This window comes from Choristoneura fumiferana, chromosome 24 (genome assembly GCF_025370935.1).
Source record: "Choristoneura fumiferana chromosome 24, NRCan_CFum_1, whole genome shotgun sequence".
NCBI classification, from domain to species: Eukaryota; Metazoa; Arthropoda; class Insecta; order Lepidoptera; family Tortricidae; genus Choristoneura; species Choristoneura fumiferana.
Window position 1 is genome coordinate 12,386,240 of NC_133495.1, and position 18,789 is coordinate 12,405,028.

The following is an 18,789-nucleotide window of genomic DNA, read 5'->3' on the forward strand; positions in this document are numbered from 1 at the left end:
AAATATGTCTTATCAGTTGACAATATGACAACTAACTAGAACTAATAACATTTTTTTAATAAATTAAATAAGATAATATTTACACGCACTATAGCTTTTGCAGCAATTTCATGAACTTTAGGAAGAAACTGCGACACTACCTGCAAGCATAAGGTTGCGCCTTCATAATAGCGAGCGAAGCGAAACCGAAGCGATGTGCAGAACTGACCAATCACATTAATAGAAACACTGAAATACCAGTAACGCGCGATTTCAACTTATTTCATAGTTCGATTCTGCACGTCTCTATAGAATTATAAAAAAAATGCATTTACATTTATCTTACTAATACTATTTTTTCAGCTAAAACTTTGTTGCTCAAATTGAAAATACAAACTGAAATATAGATGCACAGAAAAACCAGAAAAATAAGACCAGCACTGGGAATCGGACCCAGGTCCTCGGTATTCCGTACCGCGTGCTATACCGCTACACCACTGCTGGTCAACGGTACAGACACGAATTTCCCCTATGCACCACATATCTCAGCTTGTTTGTTTCTTATTTAGCCACTTAAGCAGTGACGCTAGCGACATCTATACCGTAGCCCTCATCGAGAAACTTTCGGCATTCCATTGGAACTAACCGCTCACCCGGACAAGAGACATGGATGCACAGAAAAACCAGAAAAAGAGACCAGCGCTTGGAATCGAACCCAGGTCCTCAGCTTTCCGTGCTGCGTGCCATACCCCTACACTACCACTGGACAGGAGTACAGACACGAATTTCTCCTATGCACACATATCTCAGGTTGCTTTTTTCTACTACGCTACTTAAGCAGCAGCACTAGCGACATCTATGTTTCGCTCTCATCGCACTTAACTTAAATTCATAGTGCAACTCGACCTTAGTTGGTCAACTCGGAATTAATTTAAAAATTGCCCCTATTAAAATATCGCTTACCATCAGGCGATCCGTTTGCCCCCTATTCAATAAAAAAAAATACATCATGTCTCATAATTTGTTTGTTTTGAATTTGCGTTTGTTCTGAGTCACTTTCGTAGTCACATTTATGTTGACATGGCAGACAATTCTGATACAGTTTTCAATTATCTGATAAAAGTATCTACCTCTTATAAATATGCGAAAAACGTCATTAAAATACAGCTAATTTGTAAAAAATGTAACCACAAAATTGAGACTGTCTACCTAGTGCCATCCACAAAGACGCGTGATTTTTGTCAAAATTAGACATTAATGGCATTGTAATAAGAGCGACGGCACGCGTCATCGTGAAAGACTACCTATAATCGCTTAAATAACGACACGCACGCCTCTACTCCGCTCGTTTTTATGGAAGCCTAACCGATGCATTCATCTCGCTAACACTACTTGCTCAACTCAAACTTTGTCAGTTGGTCAACTCGAACTTAGTTGACCACGTCATTAGTAAGTTGGTCAACTCACACATACCCTCTCAACTCAAACTTACAGCCTTTTCACATCTCAAGCACTTATCAGTGTTGTCCGCAGCGTTATACTTCCGACACCGCAGACACTGGTCGCGGCGGCTCTCCACAACACTGACTTCCCACTTGCCGACACTCGCGTCCTCCTCCAGCGACACAGCCGACACTTCCAGGATCTCGCACAAGACACTCTCATCCAAATCATCAACTTTATTCAACTCATCCAAAACGCAAAACAAATTAGGATTCAATTTAATATTCACTGCGTACCTTTTCAGATTTTCATTCTTAGTTACAGCACAGATATCTTTCTTTAACTCTAAAACCGTCTCCATTTTGGACGTATCGACTGATATTTCGCTTAAAACGGGAATATTTTGGGTGTAAAAATATGGTTTTTCATACAAAGGATGGTATTGCCAGGCTTCTTCGACCAAATGGGGTAAAATGGGACCTATAGTTTTGCACAGGCTAGCCAGAATAGTATGTGCTACTAGCTGAGCTGCCAACCTAGATTTTGAATCTTTTGGAGCGCAATACAGCCTGTCTTTCACACAGTGGCAATACAGAGCGGACACTTTATTGCTAACGAAAAACAATATTGATTGTACTGCATTATTGAATCGTAATTCTTTATAGCTTTCTTTGACTTCGCTACGAAATTTGTAAGTTTCAGCGATCATGTATTTGTCTAGGTAATTTAATGGTGGTTTTTGTTGGAACTGTTGCGGATGGAGGTCGATGACTCCGAGCAGGTACTTCAATATGGCGCGTAGCCTGATGACTTCCGCTTGGCAGTCGTCGAGCAGTTGTTTGCTGACGATGATTTGAGTGTGCTGAGTGCCGTGACTCGCTACCCACCACCTGGATAGTAAAAAAAATACTTTCCATTCTACAGGGATATTTAGATCGGTCAGTATGGGCAACTCTATAAAATAGTGTAAGATATACAAAGATCAGTTCTTAGAAACCATGTCATCAATTTTAGTAACAAGAAAAACTGCATACATACTGGTAGATTTTAAAAACTGGTACTCAGTTCGGGAATTGGACCTAGTCTTATTGAAAAATCTGCCAAGACGAGCCAAGCGAAGCGCAAGGGCACTACCTACCTTTTCTCGAAGCGCTTCGTCGTATTTTTGAACCTTCTTAACTTGGGTTCGGATTATACCAGATAAACAAAGTTTTCGGGATATGATGTCAGTGGTTGACTTATTAAAACTGTAAAGTTTCAATTGCATAGCTCTTATACTTTAGATTTTATTGATATCTAAAATGCCCCGATTTCGTCACTGACTCACTGATGATCATCAATATTCTTAAGGTTCTTCCAGAAGTCCTAGAAAGCTGACATTTGGTATGTAAGCTAGTAATAGTATACAAACAACGAAAAAATCTTAAAACTTGAAACTTTTACCTTTTATAGATTTAGAGCTGGGCACGTAGGGTTAGAAACTTGGCTCTACAAGAGATCTGATTACTTTTTGACAGTGCGAGCTACATGTTCTCGTCTTGGCAACATTTAACATGAAATGTTTTTGTGGGATAAAAATTACATTATTTCTATTGGAATATTGACTGCGTAGTGTAGGTAGGTCATTCATAAGCAGTAAATGTGACTATAGAAGAGAGACCCTAAGCCCTTTGTCGTCCATTATCATAACCATGTTCGGGCCACGTACCGTAGCGTGTCGATCCCGTAGGCGGGCTGTTTGTCCCCGCCGCGTATGACGTCCGCGGGCGCGACCACGTTCCCGACCGACTTGGACATTTTGCGGCGCTGGCTGTCCACCACGAATCCGTGCACGAAGATGCACCTGCAACCACCGACGCTTTACCTCTATTGAACGTTGTATTTTAACCTTTTGACCGCCGTAGTCTGATATATAAGACACCCAATGTCCAGCCACTATAGTCGCATAATCAGACCCCTCTTCCCCACTGGACACACTGGGCACGTGCCCAGGGCCCCGTGATGGATTGGGGCCCTCTAGTCCCTACTCTATTACCAAATGATAACCGATAGCTAAATGTGCTTTGTTGTGGCCATAGGGGCCCCATTATCCTAATGTGCCCAGGGCTTCTAATGGGTGAAAGACGGCCCTGCGTATAATTAATTAAGACAAAATGTCATATACAAATAAATAAATAAATAATAATAATAATATAGTTTCGGTGTAGGTGGCGATGCGGGCACGTACGAATGGAAACGTATTAGCGGTTAAAAGGTTAAAATTAAATACAATAGCTGCGACCTAATGTGGAATAGCAAAAAAATAATTGGCAGCGAGCTCACGGTGGCTGCAAGCCGCTTCCAACCGAAGCAACTGAAGGTCTATGGGGGGCCCTATGTCCAACAGTGGACGTCCTACGACTGAGATGATGATGATGAATTAACAGCTGTTTAAAAAAAAGTAAAATAGTTTTTTAAATAATCTTTATATGAAAGCACTAGCTTTTGCCCGCGACTTCGTCCGCGTGGATTTCGGCTATCGCGCGCTGTTCCCTCGGGAACTGCATTTTCCGGGATAAAAAGTAGCATATGTCACTCTCTGGCCCATGAACTATCTATACACCAAAAATCACGTCGATACGTCGCTCCGTTTTGACGTGAAAGACGGTTTATAATATTAATATGGATTTGCTTTCAACACGGCCGAATACACGGCTACATAACTACTGGATGCTACTCGAAAACATATTCAAATTTAAAAATGAGGTTGAAGTGTAAAGGTCACAGCTCAGTAGAGGTAGAGCCACCCGGCACCCGACCAGCATCGCCTCCACGGGTGGACGCAGCGTTCACAACGCAGTGGTCAACGAGTGGACGTCGCGTGATCAACGAGTGGACGTCGCGTGATCAACGAGTGGACGTCGCGTGATCAACGAGTGGACGTCGCGTGATCAACGAGTGGACGTCGCGTGATCAACGAGTGGACGTCGCGTGATCAACGAGTGGACGTCGCGTGATCAACTAATGGACGTCGCGGATCAACTAGTGGACGTCGCGTGATCAACGAGTGGACGTCGCGTGATCAACTAGTAAAACGTCGCGTGATCAACTAGTGGACGTCGCGTGATCAACGAGTGGACGTCGCGTGATCAACTAGTGGACGTCGCGTGATCAACTAGTGGACGTCGCGTGATCAACGAGTGGACGTCGCGTGATCAACTAGTGGACGTCGCGTGATCAACTAGTGGACGTCGCGTGATCAATGAGTGGACGTCGCGTGATCAACGAGTGACGTCGCGTGATTAACTAGTGGACGTCGCGTGATCAACGAGTGGACGTCGCGTGATCAACTAGTGGACGTCGCGTGATCAACTAGTGGACGTCGCGTGATCAACGAGTGGACGTCGCGTGATCAACTAGTAAACGTCGCGTGATCAACTAGTGGACGTCGCGTGATCAACGAGTGGACGTCGCGTGATCAACGAGTGGACGTCGCGTGATCAACGAGTGGACGTCGCGTGATCAACGAGTGGACGTCGCGTGATCAACGAGTGGACGTCGCGTGATTAACTAGTGGACGTCGCGTGATCAACGAGTGGACGTCGCGTGATCAACGAGTGACGTCGCGTGATCAACGAGTGAACGTCGCGTGATCAACGAGTGGACGTCGCGTGATCAACGAGTGGACGTCGCGTGATCAACGAGTGGACGTCGCGTGGTCCACGAATGCCGAGAAATGAGGGTGGGGAGCGCCGCGCCGACCGCGCGCGGTTCACGCGATGCAAGCGTACGAACAGCGAGCTATCACCGAGTGGTCTACTCGCCGTCCGCGCGTGGACACGAGCGAGCGAGGCCGTCCGGTGGGGCTACTGAGTCTAAGTAATGAGCGCATGCCCATACAAATCCATATAAAGAATACTAACCTCTCGGGGCGAGGCGGTGCTGATCGGGTGCTGGATGGATCTAATGAGCTGTGACCTTAAGTATATTGTGGTGTCTCCGTTCTATAAGATACCAAATTAAAGTAATCTGTTCTGATGCTCGGTTGAACTATGATCAGCGTGTCTCGTTAGCTTGCCATTTCTTTTTACCCTAGCGGCTGCGGGCTGAGTCAGCCTGATGACTGGTGATACTGACTCGTAAGGCGCGCGGCCGGTGACGGCGACGCTCGTCAGCAGCGAGCTCTGGAACCAGCCTGTCAGCTGGTCCACTCCCTCGCAGTACAGCGCGGCGGCCGGCTGCTGCCCCGACGCGGGCAGAGTCAGCCAGGAAGAGCCGGAGTCCAGCCAGATGTCCATTATGTCCTGACAAAGGGAACATTTAAATATCGCGTGGAGTTACTATTCTTAACAGCAAACACCACTGCTAAATTTTCGCCATCTCCTTCTGTTTCATCCTATACTGTTTAACAGAAAGAACTGGCGAAAGTGATAATTATGAACGCCAAGTGGACTCACATCAGAAAATACCCCGAAAAGAGACCCAGGAAGCAGCCAAGTGGCGGGAAGCAAGTGACGACGCAGCTGGTCGTCTAAAAAGCAACTGGTCTAAGTAGCAAGTCGTCTAAGAAGCATTTAGTCTAAAATACAACTGGTCCTAACCAGTTCGTTGTTGAAAACGTGAAAAAACATAGATTAAGTTAGTTATGATTGTGTCAAGGCGCAAAACGCTTCAGCCAAGCGGAATAGGAGCTCCGCACGGAGCTCCGTCGATTTCGAGTCATAGAATTAACAATGAACGGAGACCAACTCAAAATTCGAGGAACTCTTTAGGCCACTTACTATTTAGACCAGTTGCTTCTTCGACGTTTGCTTTTTAGACGAAGTAATACTAACTGCCAGTCCAGGCTACACTCCTCCACAACCCGTTCAACAGACCCGCCAATAGCACACAGGCCCCACTCACCGTCCCCTTGGTGACGGCCCCCCCCTGGAGCCCCAACTGCTGCGCCAGGCCCCGCGGCAGCAGCTCGGCCACGCGGCTGCTCCACCAGGCGTCAGGCCCCCGCGTCTCCAGCAGGGAATACAGCCGGTCGATTATGCGCCTGATAAAATGTAACATCAAATGGTCTCTGTCGTCCTTGATGGACATAGATTAAAAATTGAAGAATCAGGAAATGGACCAGCGGAGACCGACTAGACAAATGGGGAATTGGACGCTAGGGTACAGTCACTAGTAACCAATATCTGACGCGACAAAACGTGCATAAATATCTGACACAATTCTATTTCTAGGGTACCTACCGGTAGAAACTGCCAAATATTTTTGCTTCGCCGTGGCAGATATTACCGCAGGTGACTGTACAGAATTGATTTCTCTAACAGTGATGTGCGCAAAAAATGTTCGCAAGTACTCTTGAACCTGTCCTGTCCTTGAACTTATCCTAATTGACAAGATTTCATTTTTTTAACATCTGTTAATTACTACAGGAATCGAAAGAGTTTTGCCTCCTGAACATGGGAAAATATTTATTACAATTGATTTCTCCATATTAAAAAAAAATACAAAAAATTTTTAAAAATATGTCTGAATTTGCCAACACTACCACAGAATAGATATGTTTCCTTTGCCTTTATCACCAGAAAAAGGAGCTGTCATAATTTTGATATTGTCTCTATGCAACGTCTACGTCAGATTTACGTGATCTTTTTTCTAAGAGACTAGACAAAAGTAATGGATCTATTGTGTCGTATTTTGGAGTTATGTCCTTTTAGAATAAGCACATCTTGAAAAAATTGTAATAAATTAATTAATAGTTGTAGCGAAATTTTTAAATATCAGCGTTTTTCTCTTTCCAAACAGAATACAGAGAACGAATCAAATTATAGTCTTAGAAATATGAAATCTTGTCAATTCTTGAACGTGGCTAAAATATGTCCCGTACATCAACCTCTAATATTGGGGGAACCGGACGAGATTGATTCGCCTCAGTTTATAACCACCAGCTAGAGTCTAGACTATAGTCCCTCACCTGTCCAGTATGGGCCGCCCGTTATGGTACAGACAGGGTATGGGCACGCCCCAGGCGCGCTGGCGCGACACGCACCAGTAGGCCCGCGCCCCACGCGGCTGCGGAACCCTAGCCGCGACTGCGCCGCCGTCGCCGCTGGCAGGATCTGAACCTGCTCTATGGCTTCCTGGGGACATTAACTTCGCACGTGAGACTCCCTAACCCTACTAATTTAAGTTTCGGAAAAGGACATACGGACGGAGTTGCGGGCAACAGTAGTATGTAATAGTACATTACAGTAGAGGCCGGGAAGTACGGGTTGTGTGGCTGCTGTCGCCGCGGCTGCGGGCGCTGGTGCCGCAGCTCGCGTTGAAACAAAGGACGGTCGCATTACCGGCCAGCGGCCGGGAAGTTCTCGCAACGCTCGGCTCCCTCCCACATCTCTGTTGCAGTCACAACGTTCCACATCCTCGATACACATCCTCACTTCATTCATTTACATCGCACATCTCTGATAGAAATAATCAAAACTTTCCCCACCCTCCCTACACATTCACGCACCGCTCAGCTACCTTCAGTGCCGCCTCCTGCCTCGGGCCCGGAAGCCTCTGTTCTGATCACCAGCACTAACCAGAGCCCTCGTCTTCAGCTTATCCGTGTGCACGAACCACTGTTCGCTGGCCCTCAGTATGACGGGCCTCTTGGTGCGCCAGTCCAGCGGGTGGGAGTGGGCCAGCGTCCCGCGCCGCAGCAGCTGCGGGCCCAGCATGGCCAGCACGGCCTCCTGCCCCGCGCCCAGCGCCGGCAGCCCGTCCAGACCCGGGCCCAGGTTGCTGTACAGACCGGACTCGTCCACGTTGCATTCCTAGAGAGATTATAATACTGCGGGTGGGGAGTCTTATTAAAGGTCACGGCTCATTAGAACCACCCGGCACCCGACCGGCACCGCCGCGCCGCGAGCGGTTAGTATTCTTTATATGGATTTGTATGAGCATGCGCTCACAACATCAACTCCGTAGCGTCACCGGATCGCCTCGCTCGCTCATGTCACGCGCGAACGGCGAGTACACCGCTCGGTGACAGCTCGCTGCTCGTACGCTTGCCTCGCGTGAGGCACGGCGCTATCCACCCTCATTTCATATACTATATCATTTTATTTTATCCACTATCATTTCATATACGAGTAATAGACTACTCGGAAATTCGTTGACCACGCGACGTTCACTCGTTGATCACGCGAGGTCCACTCGTCGTCAACGCAGCGTCCACCCGTGGACCAACTATCGACAACGAGTGGACGTCGAACGAAGAAGCGGTGCTGATCGGGTGCCGGGTGGGTCTAATGAGCTGTGACCTTTTTTTTTTTTTAATCTCATTTATTTTATAAGCCATACATCTTATGATTAAGTCGGCTTAAAAATATTAAACAATGTTACTTAAACTTTAGGTGTTACTTAAAAAAATGGGATTGGTACTTATGGGTAGTTTTATAATATTCAAATCTTAGGTTCAATGAGTGTGTAATGAAATTTAAAAATGTGCCACTGTGTTCGGTGGTGAACCCTTTTGATTTGATGGAAGAAGAAGAGGAGATCCCCGCAGAGCACCCAGTTTCTTTAAAAGATCCAACCTAGGTTGTTCGTTGATTTTACACTCTAAAACTAAGTGGAGGAGGTCCTCTTCTCTCTCACATTGTGTACAGTTTGGATCGTCTCTTTTTTTCATGATGTAGTTGAATTTATTGAGTGGTATGTGATAAGTTCGGGTTCGGAAGCAAATAACTAACTCTTTTCTGTTGAGATTTCGTGAGGCAAACCAAGGTACGCGTGGTGGTTCGTCTACAATGGTCCTGTACCAGATGCCTTTGTTTTGAGAGCACTCATTGAAATAAGATTTAAATTTGATGTAATTGTCGGTTTTCACTTTTGGGAGATGATCGGTATAGTGCGGTACCGTGTCGAGAGGTATGCCATTCTGTAGGGCCTCGGATGCGAGTGAGTCTGCTACCTCGTTACCCTTGACGCCCCACGTGTGAAGGGATCCATTGTAGACGAACTTCAACCCCGTTACGTATCAATCTCTGGATACATTTAATAATGAGGTAAGCTTCGTATCTACCGACACTAGCGCCCTTAGCACTTCCCACAAATGTTGTAGACTGCTCTTCGAGTCTGTAAAGATTACAATTTTATGGTATGGTGTCGATTCTAAGTAATGTACTGCTTTCATTAATTGCAGTCAGTTCGACTCCCATTATTGGGTATACATGAATTATAGAGCTGTGACCTTAAAAAATTACATTTTTAATACAATTCTTTTTACATACAAGACGACTAGATAGCTAAGTTGTTAGTGACCCTGAATACGAAGTTAGCGGTTGCGGGTTCGATTCTCGTGACGGGCAAATATTTGTATGATGAATACGAATGTTTGTACTTGAGTATTGGATGATTGTATGTATTTAAGTATGTGTTTATCTATACATATATGTATGCCTATCCGTTGTCTAGCACTCAGTGTACCTACAAGCTTTGCTTAGTTTGGGGCTAGGTCAATTGGTGTAATTTCGGAGAACGGTTTTTTTTTTACCTTTTGTAAACGTGATTAAAACGTTGAATAAAATGTCAATGGGTCGTTTTTTCCATTTATATGAATAATTAAACATCTCGCTGGCCTAATATTACAGGGTAGTATCACTTTTATCGAATTTAAATCTTAACATTGTCATAGTGACCCTGGATCTAAAGTAAACTACCCTAAAAAAGTACGATATAAGTTTCGGCGCGGCGATTCGGCTGTTTTTTGGCCGAAACCGAACCATTGGCCGAAACCGAAACTTTGGTTGGACAATACTCACCACAGGGATGTTGTGTTCGAGCCCCACGAGGAAGTCTTCGGGGCCGTGCGCGGGCGCCGTGTGCACCAGCCCCGTGCCCTTGGTGGCGGACACGTGCGCCGCGCCCAGCAGTGGGAACGAGCGGCCCAGCAGTGGGCTCGAGCGGCCCAGCGCCGCGTGCCGGTAGCGCGCGCCCCGCAGCAGCTGGCCTGCGGGAGACGCGCGGTCGACAGAGTTCTTGATGGAGTTACAAAAACTATACGACGTCAATTTAGTCCGTCGGTTACATTATCAATTTTTTTTGTCATTTTTGTTTTGTCAATTAAGAAAGAGAGAGAGTGTCTCGTCTAAAAACCACATGTCCACTTACGTAAATTGTCCGCTTTGTGGAGATGTTTTTTTAATAGTTAACGCCCCATTGGTCGTGTTTGGGGTGTAATTAAGTGGACTGTAGGACGAGAAATACGAACTACAGTGTGGCAAATAACTGGATAAAGGCTGAGACCTGTGGTTGAAGCACTCACCGAGACGTCTGCTGATGATGGTGCAGATCTTAGCTGTAGTAGCTGGCGCAGGCTCCCTCGATCTTCGGCTCATTCGAACTTACCTCCGACAAGGTTACCGTTAACCAGCAGAACTACTAAGATACAGCAAGGACAGTACTTCTTCCAACGGATCAGCCTTCTTCGAGCGTCCACACGTAGTTTACACACAATTCAATATATTTAAACGACAACGACACAAAAACTAGGTGCGATATAATTTGCGCGGCAACGCGCCGACATACACGACAGACTTTCCAAAGTTCGAAAAAAGAAGTGCCAAGTGATTTTTACTTTTTTTAGTTCAAATTTAAACGACAATGTTGCCAGGCGAAAATATTAAGAAATATAAAGCTACAATCCTAAACAGGTCTGATGATTTTTTGACGCTTTGCTTTTTTTGAAGATATTTTGACTTTGACTTTGCTTCTTTATCAATTTGCGTCGCTGGACATTATGCTACATAGAGCATTCGGTACTGAATCACACTATCAGTGTTGTCCGCCTGAGCTACAAGTCTACAACAGACCTTCAAACTCAGCGACGGAGACGACCCCCCGTCCGAGGCTCCTCTGCAGCTCCGGCAGCAGCCCGGCGGCCACCAGGAAGCGCCCCGGCAGCCCGTCCAGCGCCACCACGCTGTACACCAGCGAAGGGTTGAAGCAGATGGCGCGGTTGGCCGGCAGCGTCCACGGGGTCGTCGTCCAGATTATAGCTGATAGCGTATCACTGGAATTAGTTCGTTCGCGTTAAGAATGCAGTCATCAGTGCAACTTAGCTTAATGGTTACTTGACCTGAAATGTATATTTCAGAACTAAATTATTGTTATTATATTTTAAAATTTATGACGGTGGAAGCATTCTACACTTCCACTGAACGTAGATATAGTTTAGATATAGTTAGTGTTTAGTATTGTAACTAAGGGACCCCATACATCCCTGTATTTCTTTTATTATTATTTTTTGTATTTTTTTTTTTAATTGTATAATATAGTTTTTAAGTATTTTATTAGTAATTATATTTTTATGAAAAAAAGACTTTCTGCAAGTTTCTTGCGGCGCATTCTTCTTGGCAATGATGGTCTTTCCGAAAGCGCTGGTAGTTTTAAAAAATGACGTGTAAAAGTGTCCATTGCGGCCTATTTACTGAATAAATCATTTGAATTTTGAATTTTGAATTCTTAATTAATTCAGTTAGCACATAAAGGTCAGGACACACACAGATTACTAGTCAGGACACAACTGTTGAGTTTGAGGTCACTTGCGATTTGATTTGTTATTAGGCATGGCTATGTCGGCGGACAATTCTTAATGCGAACGTCGAACGGACTGTAGAAGCTATATTATCTAGTTGAAAAGATGGCTGTGCTTTTTTAAAATGTTTTTTAGGGTTCCGAAGTCAACTAGGAACCCTTATAGTTTCGCCATGACTGTCCGTCTGTCTGTCTGTCCGCGGGTAAGCTCAGAGACTGTTAGTACTAGAAAGCTGTAATTTGGCATGAATATACGTATCAGTCACGCCGACAAAGAGGTAAAATAAAAAAAATTAAAAAAAAACAACTAACCCTATGTAAATATTAGTAGTTTAAGAGTAAATAGCAGCCTAAGGTATAAAATATATCTAAACTTGGAAGATTCCGTACACAATACGAAATCCTTAGAAAAATATTACTTGATTTTTTTGTAATGGCTACAAAATCCTATCCACTTCAACTTTTTGCTAAATGGCAACCGGTCGCTTTAGGTTAGCAACCATTACTGCCAATGACACCTAACAGCAGCAAATTATACATGTGTCTGACTGGTTATTACAGGTTTTTCTACGAAACCCTATCTTGGGTGTATCCGACACGCTCTTGGCCGGATTTTTACTTATTTACAAAAAACTGACCATGATTGACATTTATCTCACCTGATGTAAAGTACAGAGGGGCCAAAGGAAACTTAATACCCTGAGCATTCTGTGAAAAATAATGGAAATACAAATGTCTAAATTTTCTACATAAGAACCAGTGGTACTTAACCCACAACAGACATCTGAGCAAATACAAATGTCTAAATTTTCTACATAAGAACCAGTGGTTGGTACTTAACCCACAACAGACATCTGAGCAAATACAAATGTCTAAATTTTCTACATAAGAACCAGTGGTACTTAACCCACAACAGACATCTGAGCAAATACCTATCATATAATAATCATCAGAATTTGATGTGGTTTTATCAGTTTAATTCTCTTGACAACAAGAGTGGTACTTACCCCTTGACTACATCTTTCAGGGCTTCAGGAATTTCCTCGAGGGGAAAGGAGACATACGCCTCTGTGCTCTTGAATTGAGGATCATACTCCAACTCCGCTTCTGCCAGGGCAGTTCTGGGGATATAAAAAGCAAATATAACTTTATGAAAAAGCATTTAATAAGTCAATATGTCTAAACGGACTTACACTCTTTGATAAGTGGAATTTTAGTTTAGTTTACAAACTTAAAATATGTTCTACAATAAAAAAAACACTAATTACTTCCATAGGAACATATAAAAATATGTAAAATAAAAACCATAATGGTAATTTGGTTGGTATCTATACTAATATTATAAACAGGAAAGATTTAACTGTTTATTTGTTTGTTTGAATACATATAATCATTCTCTAGTAAAATTTTGTTGTTAAATCTACTATTTTATTTGTCCTGATTTAAAACCCTAAGTCTTAATTTGTTTTATCAGCCCCAATTTAAATCCAATCGGACCTGGCAACACAACTGTACATGGAAGAAGTGACATGACAACTTACCGCGAGGACGGAGACCAATAAACAGGCTTCAGAGCTCTGAAAATCAAGCCAGCCTCATACATCTCGTAGAACAACTCCAGCTGCTTCTTAACATAGCTATTATCTAGAGTCTTGTAGCACTGTTTGTCCCAGTCGGCCATCACCCCCCAACTAATAAACTGTTCCTTTTGCCGCTCAATAGTTTCCAGAGCAAATGCTCGTGCAGTTTCTCGTATCTCCACGGGGTCTGAAGGTTCGTTCTTTTTGGCTTTTTTGGTCTGCTGGAGGGCTTTGAGCTCAATGGGGAGCCCGTGGCAGTCCCAACCGGGGACATAGTGCACTTTGTTGCCTTGCAGGATTTGGTACCGATTGTTTATGTCTTTTATTATCTATAAAATAAGATGGAATAATTAATAATATAACATTTAATTTCTGTTATTTCATTTATTAATTTCTTTACCTTGTTGACAGCGTGTCCCATATGCAAGTCCCCGTTGGCGTAAGGTGGCCCATCGTGTAACACGAACTCTGGGCCCTTCAGGTGCTTCCTTTGCCAGTTATACAGTTCAGCAAATTTTGCGGTCTAAATTAAAGGTTAAACTTTTAAGTCAAAATGCTCATATTGAATGTAAATATTTGATTGTGGAATACAATAGTATGTATAAACAAAGAAGAGAAGAAGCCGTTGTTATCATTTAGTACGCAGTTATATTCTAATTTACCTTTTCAATTTCATCTTTTTTGGCGCTGTTAGACCGTGCGGGGAAATCTGTTTTCGGGAATAGGATTGTATGGGAGTATACTTTAGTTCTCGGTTTGGCTGTGCTTTTCATTCGTAAGTATCCTATTGGGACACATTTTGTTAAGATATCCTTATAGTTTGAGTGAAAAACTTTATATTTTCTACAACATAACATTTTTTAGGTTATGTTTTGTAACTTTTTCGCTTGACATGACTGACATTGACAGAAATAGTGGTGTACCAATTCGTTTGGCAATGCGATTTTCATTCATTACGACTCGTAACCGTAAAAATATTGAAGCAATCATTTCGGGTACGCTCTAAAACCTAAATAGTTTTCATTTGTCGGATTAATTTTTTTGGTCTAGATGAAATTTTATTTTTTACAAATTGAACGTACATGCCTCAATATATATAGAAAACTGTTTTATAGTATACCATAATGTTTTAAAAAGAATTATTATAAAAAAGGGAGCTTTTCAATACATTTTGTAGAACAACTTTATTTTTAGCATACTAGTTTTCGAACACGCTCTCTTTGTCATTGACGTTAACCATAACAACACATGTTTTGCGCATTTTCATATATATTTTCCAAGTTTCGCTCCTTGCTGTTAAAGAAATCCCTTCAAAATGGTATCTATCAGAGACTTTAAATCTCAGATTGACATCTTACACTAACTTTCTATCTAACCTAACAATTATAACCTTTTCAGCCTAAAACGAAAAAGAAGTTCATAGATCGAAAGAAGGCAGTAACTTTCAATTTAGTGCACCGATCACAGCGGGATCCCTTGGCAGCTGATGAGAGCGCTCCACAGCGGGTCTTAGTACCTGTTAACGCCAATGTTCCTCCAAAGAAAGAGCAGGAAAATGTAAGTTAGATTGAGTAACCTAATTGTACTATAACACTTAATCCTAGTTTCTGAGCAATAACAGGTATAACTTTTTATTAATTGTGCAGGATAACACCTACATTAATATTGTCCATATACCTGCAGATCAGAGACATACCCAAAAATAAAACAATTAAAAGCAGTTAGGCAAAAGTCATTTGATACAGCTACATGTTTCGGATTGCTTCCAGCTTTTAAAACTGAATCATTTAGGCAGTTGGTATCATAGCATTTGTGCCATTACATCTGGTTCTGATAAAGTTTTTTGAACAGCAACTGACTCCAGAACAGCGTCTTGAGGAACAGCGCAAGTACGGAGTGTACTTCGACGATGACTACAACTACTTGCAACATCTCAAAGATACTAAAGAGGTCACTCTTGTGCTGCAGCCAGTAAGTTCACTCATTTGTTTATTTTTGATAAATTTGGGCATTTTTACTTTTTTTTTTTTTAGTCTGTTAAAGTGTCCCACTACTGGCCTCCCCTTCTTTCCGCCACTCGTCCCTATCGAGAGCATGCTCCTGCTACTCTATTTGATATGCGTCTTAAGTCATCTCGCCATCTTCTCTCTCTCTCATTTTTACTTTAAATGGCGCAAAAAACTTTTTTTTCAGAATTAGGTAATTCTGCATTCTCCTTACTCGGAACCACAAGTACTATTGATTTAGATGAAGATACAGATTATAGGGGTTGTTATGAAATGAACACATAACATTTTCTGAGTAAAGAGAACCCAGGATTACCTAATTGTGAAATAGAAACTGGTAAACATTTTTTTAAACTGGGGGGGTGAAAGTTATAGAATTCTTAATTTTCCTGTTTTTTTATATAAATCCTAAGCTTCATATCAAATTTCCGCTTTCTAGGACATTGGGTAGTATCCTAGTTTTACTGGTAATCTCAGATTTGCACCCCTTATAGGGGTCAGGTGGGAGGGTAAAAGTTTCAGATTTCCTAATTTTTTTATTCTTTGTATTTACATACAAACAACACCAGACTTCATGCCAAATTTCAGCTTTCTAGGACATTGAAATGTACCCTAGATTTTTGATAAGTGAGTGAGTGACTAAATTGATGTATTTTGGGTATCAATAAAATCCAAAGTATTAAAACTAGATCAACGAAACTTGATGTGTGTTTAATAAGTAATAGGATGCATCTTGTGCTGTAAATTTGGGTTCTCTTGTGTGAACTGGGATAATGTTATGAGGGTTTGAAAATACGACGAAACGGTTTGAGAAAAGGTAAGTAGTGCCTCACCTTATTATTTTTCGTCTTGGCGGGGGCGCTATCGTGCCCCCAGATATGATATGTCCTCCTCAAAGTAACACCTCAATTGACCAAACTTTTGCTTAAACACTGTTTCTTAGGTTAAATTTATTTTTATTTTCAGAAAGTCTCACATAAGAGGAAAGACAAAGGTCAATCTTCCCAAGATGAGGAGGGTCTGAAGGAGGTTGTAGTGAGGGATAACCTCACATTGCCAAGCTCAGTGTTCGCCTCCGAGGTGGAAGAAGATGTTGGGTTACTGAACAAAGCCGCTTCGCAAGGTATTTGCATTTTTTAGCTTATATTTCACAACTGTACACTAGATAGAGTAAAATTAAACCGTCAAAAAAACTTTATGCTGCCCGGAATACTCAAAATTAAAAATAACATTACGTGCAACATATTTTGTACATAAACTTGTGAGCAAAAAATATCTGAACACAACTCTATTGTTAATGGTGTAGAAGCGTGTTCAGATATTTTATATGCAAAGCCATAATCATTATTTATGCATATTTTAGGCCAAAAGGGCTGGCAGCTCAGAAATGCTTTAGTATAGAACTGCAGTGATGATTTTGGGAAAACATTTCCACAGAGTTATCCCTGACTTAATAAATAAATTGTACTTTGTAATTGTAAATCACAAATTGTAATTATAAATTGTAACTTTATTTTTACTACAAGTAGAAAATTTATAACCTGGCTTGGTTTTATTGACACAGAAATTGTTTTGTTTCAGGATTATGTTTGGACTTGGACCCGGAGGTGGTGGCGGCCTTGGACGAGGACTTTGATTTTGAAGATCCCGACAATGAACTGGAAGACAACTTTATTGAGCTGGCCATGGGAGAAGGAGACGGTAAAATGGATATGTTTATTTATTAACTTTTTTAGCCTGTGAATCTGTTGTTTGATTTTTAAATTGTTTTTTTGGAAGATTGGATAGCCAATTAGTTAGAAAACCTTACTATGAAGCTTGAGGTCTCGGGTTCGATTCCCGGCCAGGGCAGATATTTGTGTGAATGACACAAATGTTTGTTCTTGGGTCTTGGATGTTCAATATGTATTTAATTGTGTATTTATCTATATAAGTATATTTATCCGTTGCCTAGTATCCATAGTATAAGCTTTGTTTAGTTTGGAACTAGGTTAATTGGTGTCAAGTGTCCCATGATATTTATTTTTATTTTATTTTAAATTACTGCAAAGAAATGCAATTCCCTTGTGTTATATGTACTTCCAGAGACATATAATTCAGGGCTATTCAAAACCAGAACGGGTAATTTATTGAACCGCGCGTTATTTGGTGGAGGGGCCCCTACCAAATAACAATAAACTATGAACAATTACTTTGCTCACCCGCGACCTCCTCCTTCACATCCACATTCTAAGAACACACACAAACCCAACTATTACTATTACCACACTACACTGACCGTTTCGAACTCAACCCGAGTTCATCCTCAGTGTAACAAATAAATCTCCCAAGTACGCACTTTATTAAAGCTCATAATAAGACGTCAGTTGGTTGGTGTTCTCTCCTATTTCGAAATTTTAGTATGAACATCTGAAACTGGAAGTCAGAGTTAATGAGCATATCATGTCCCCAGGATCCGACGAGGAGATGTCAGGGTCGGAGGCCGGCGACAGCGCCGACGACGGCTCCGAGAAGGCGTTCGCTTCAGATCTAGACTCCGATGATGACAGCCTGAAGCAGGTTGGTGGAGTATGGGGTTGATGCCCGTTGTTACCAAGTTTTTTTTTTTTAGGGTTGAGCCAAAGTTTACACTTAATTTATTGTTGCTGTTACTTGAATTTGTTTGTTTGTTTTATTCTTCTATTACAAAAGAAAACTAAAAAAAGAAAAACTATGTTTTATAAACTTTTATTGTTTGTACACGACAATGACGTATACTAGGTATGCATTATAGTATAAAAAGTAATTCTATGTAGCCTACACCAAACATAAAAAAGAATATTATACTCGTATATAAGCATGAAAAATAGTGTCCGACCGAAGATTCGGTTTTAGTTTCGGTTTCAGCAGATTTCGGTTTAAAAAATCGAGTTTCGGCCGAAGGTTTAGTTTCGGTCAAAAATCTGCCGCAATTTACGGCCGGTCGATCGAATCTTATACCTATGACATCCACGAAGACGCGGTATTTATACGACAAAATTAGGCATTAATGACATTGTGATAAGAACCACGGCACGCGTCATCGTGAATGACTCTACCTATACAACATTATACTTTCGGATCGCGTTTGCCTTGCTTCGTGTGCACGCGGCTCCGCCGAGAATAGCGAAACTCGCCAGGGTTCGCCCGACGTCGCTGGCCGTTGGCTCAGTGACGTGGCGTTTGTGCTTGTCCGCGAAAAA

General features: G+C 42.2%; 2 protein-coding genes across 2 annotated transcripts in view; one reads left to right on the forward strand and one right to left on the reverse strand.

Moving 5' to 3' along the window:
- Positions 1-2: 2 nt before the first annotated feature.
- On the reverse strand, positions 3-14,469 carry IleRS-m (Isoleucyl-tRNA synthetase, mitochondrial). Its single transcript, XM_074106243.1, is given in 13 exon segments — positions 3-2,312; positions 3,131-3,265; positions 5,539-5,705; positions 6,307-6,445; positions 7,373-7,463; positions 7,466-7,538; positions 7,983-8,216; positions 10,209-10,396; positions 11,259-11,458; positions 12,990-13,103; positions 13,524-13,891; positions 13,963-14,085; positions 14,225-14,469. Coding segments are annotated over 13 exon segments (2,883 nt in total). The 5' UTR covers positions 14,420-14,469; the 3' UTR covers positions 3-1,456.
- A 294-nt stretch (positions 14,470-14,763) lies between these two features.
- The window catches only part of LTV1 (LTV1 ribosome biogenesis factor), a 12,408-nt gene continuing 8,382 nt past the window's right edge, over positions 14,764-18,789 (forward strand). Inside the window, 6 exon segments of the mRNA XM_074106458.1 lie at positions 14,764-14,880; positions 14,961-15,119; positions 15,414-15,533; positions 16,535-16,691; positions 17,150-17,269; positions 18,021-18,127. Of these exon segments, the coding sequence (XP_073962559.1) occupies positions 14,878-14,880; positions 14,961-15,119; positions 15,414-15,533; positions 16,535-16,691; positions 17,150-17,269; positions 18,021-18,127 (666 nt within the window). The 5' untranslated portion in view covers positions 14,764-14,877.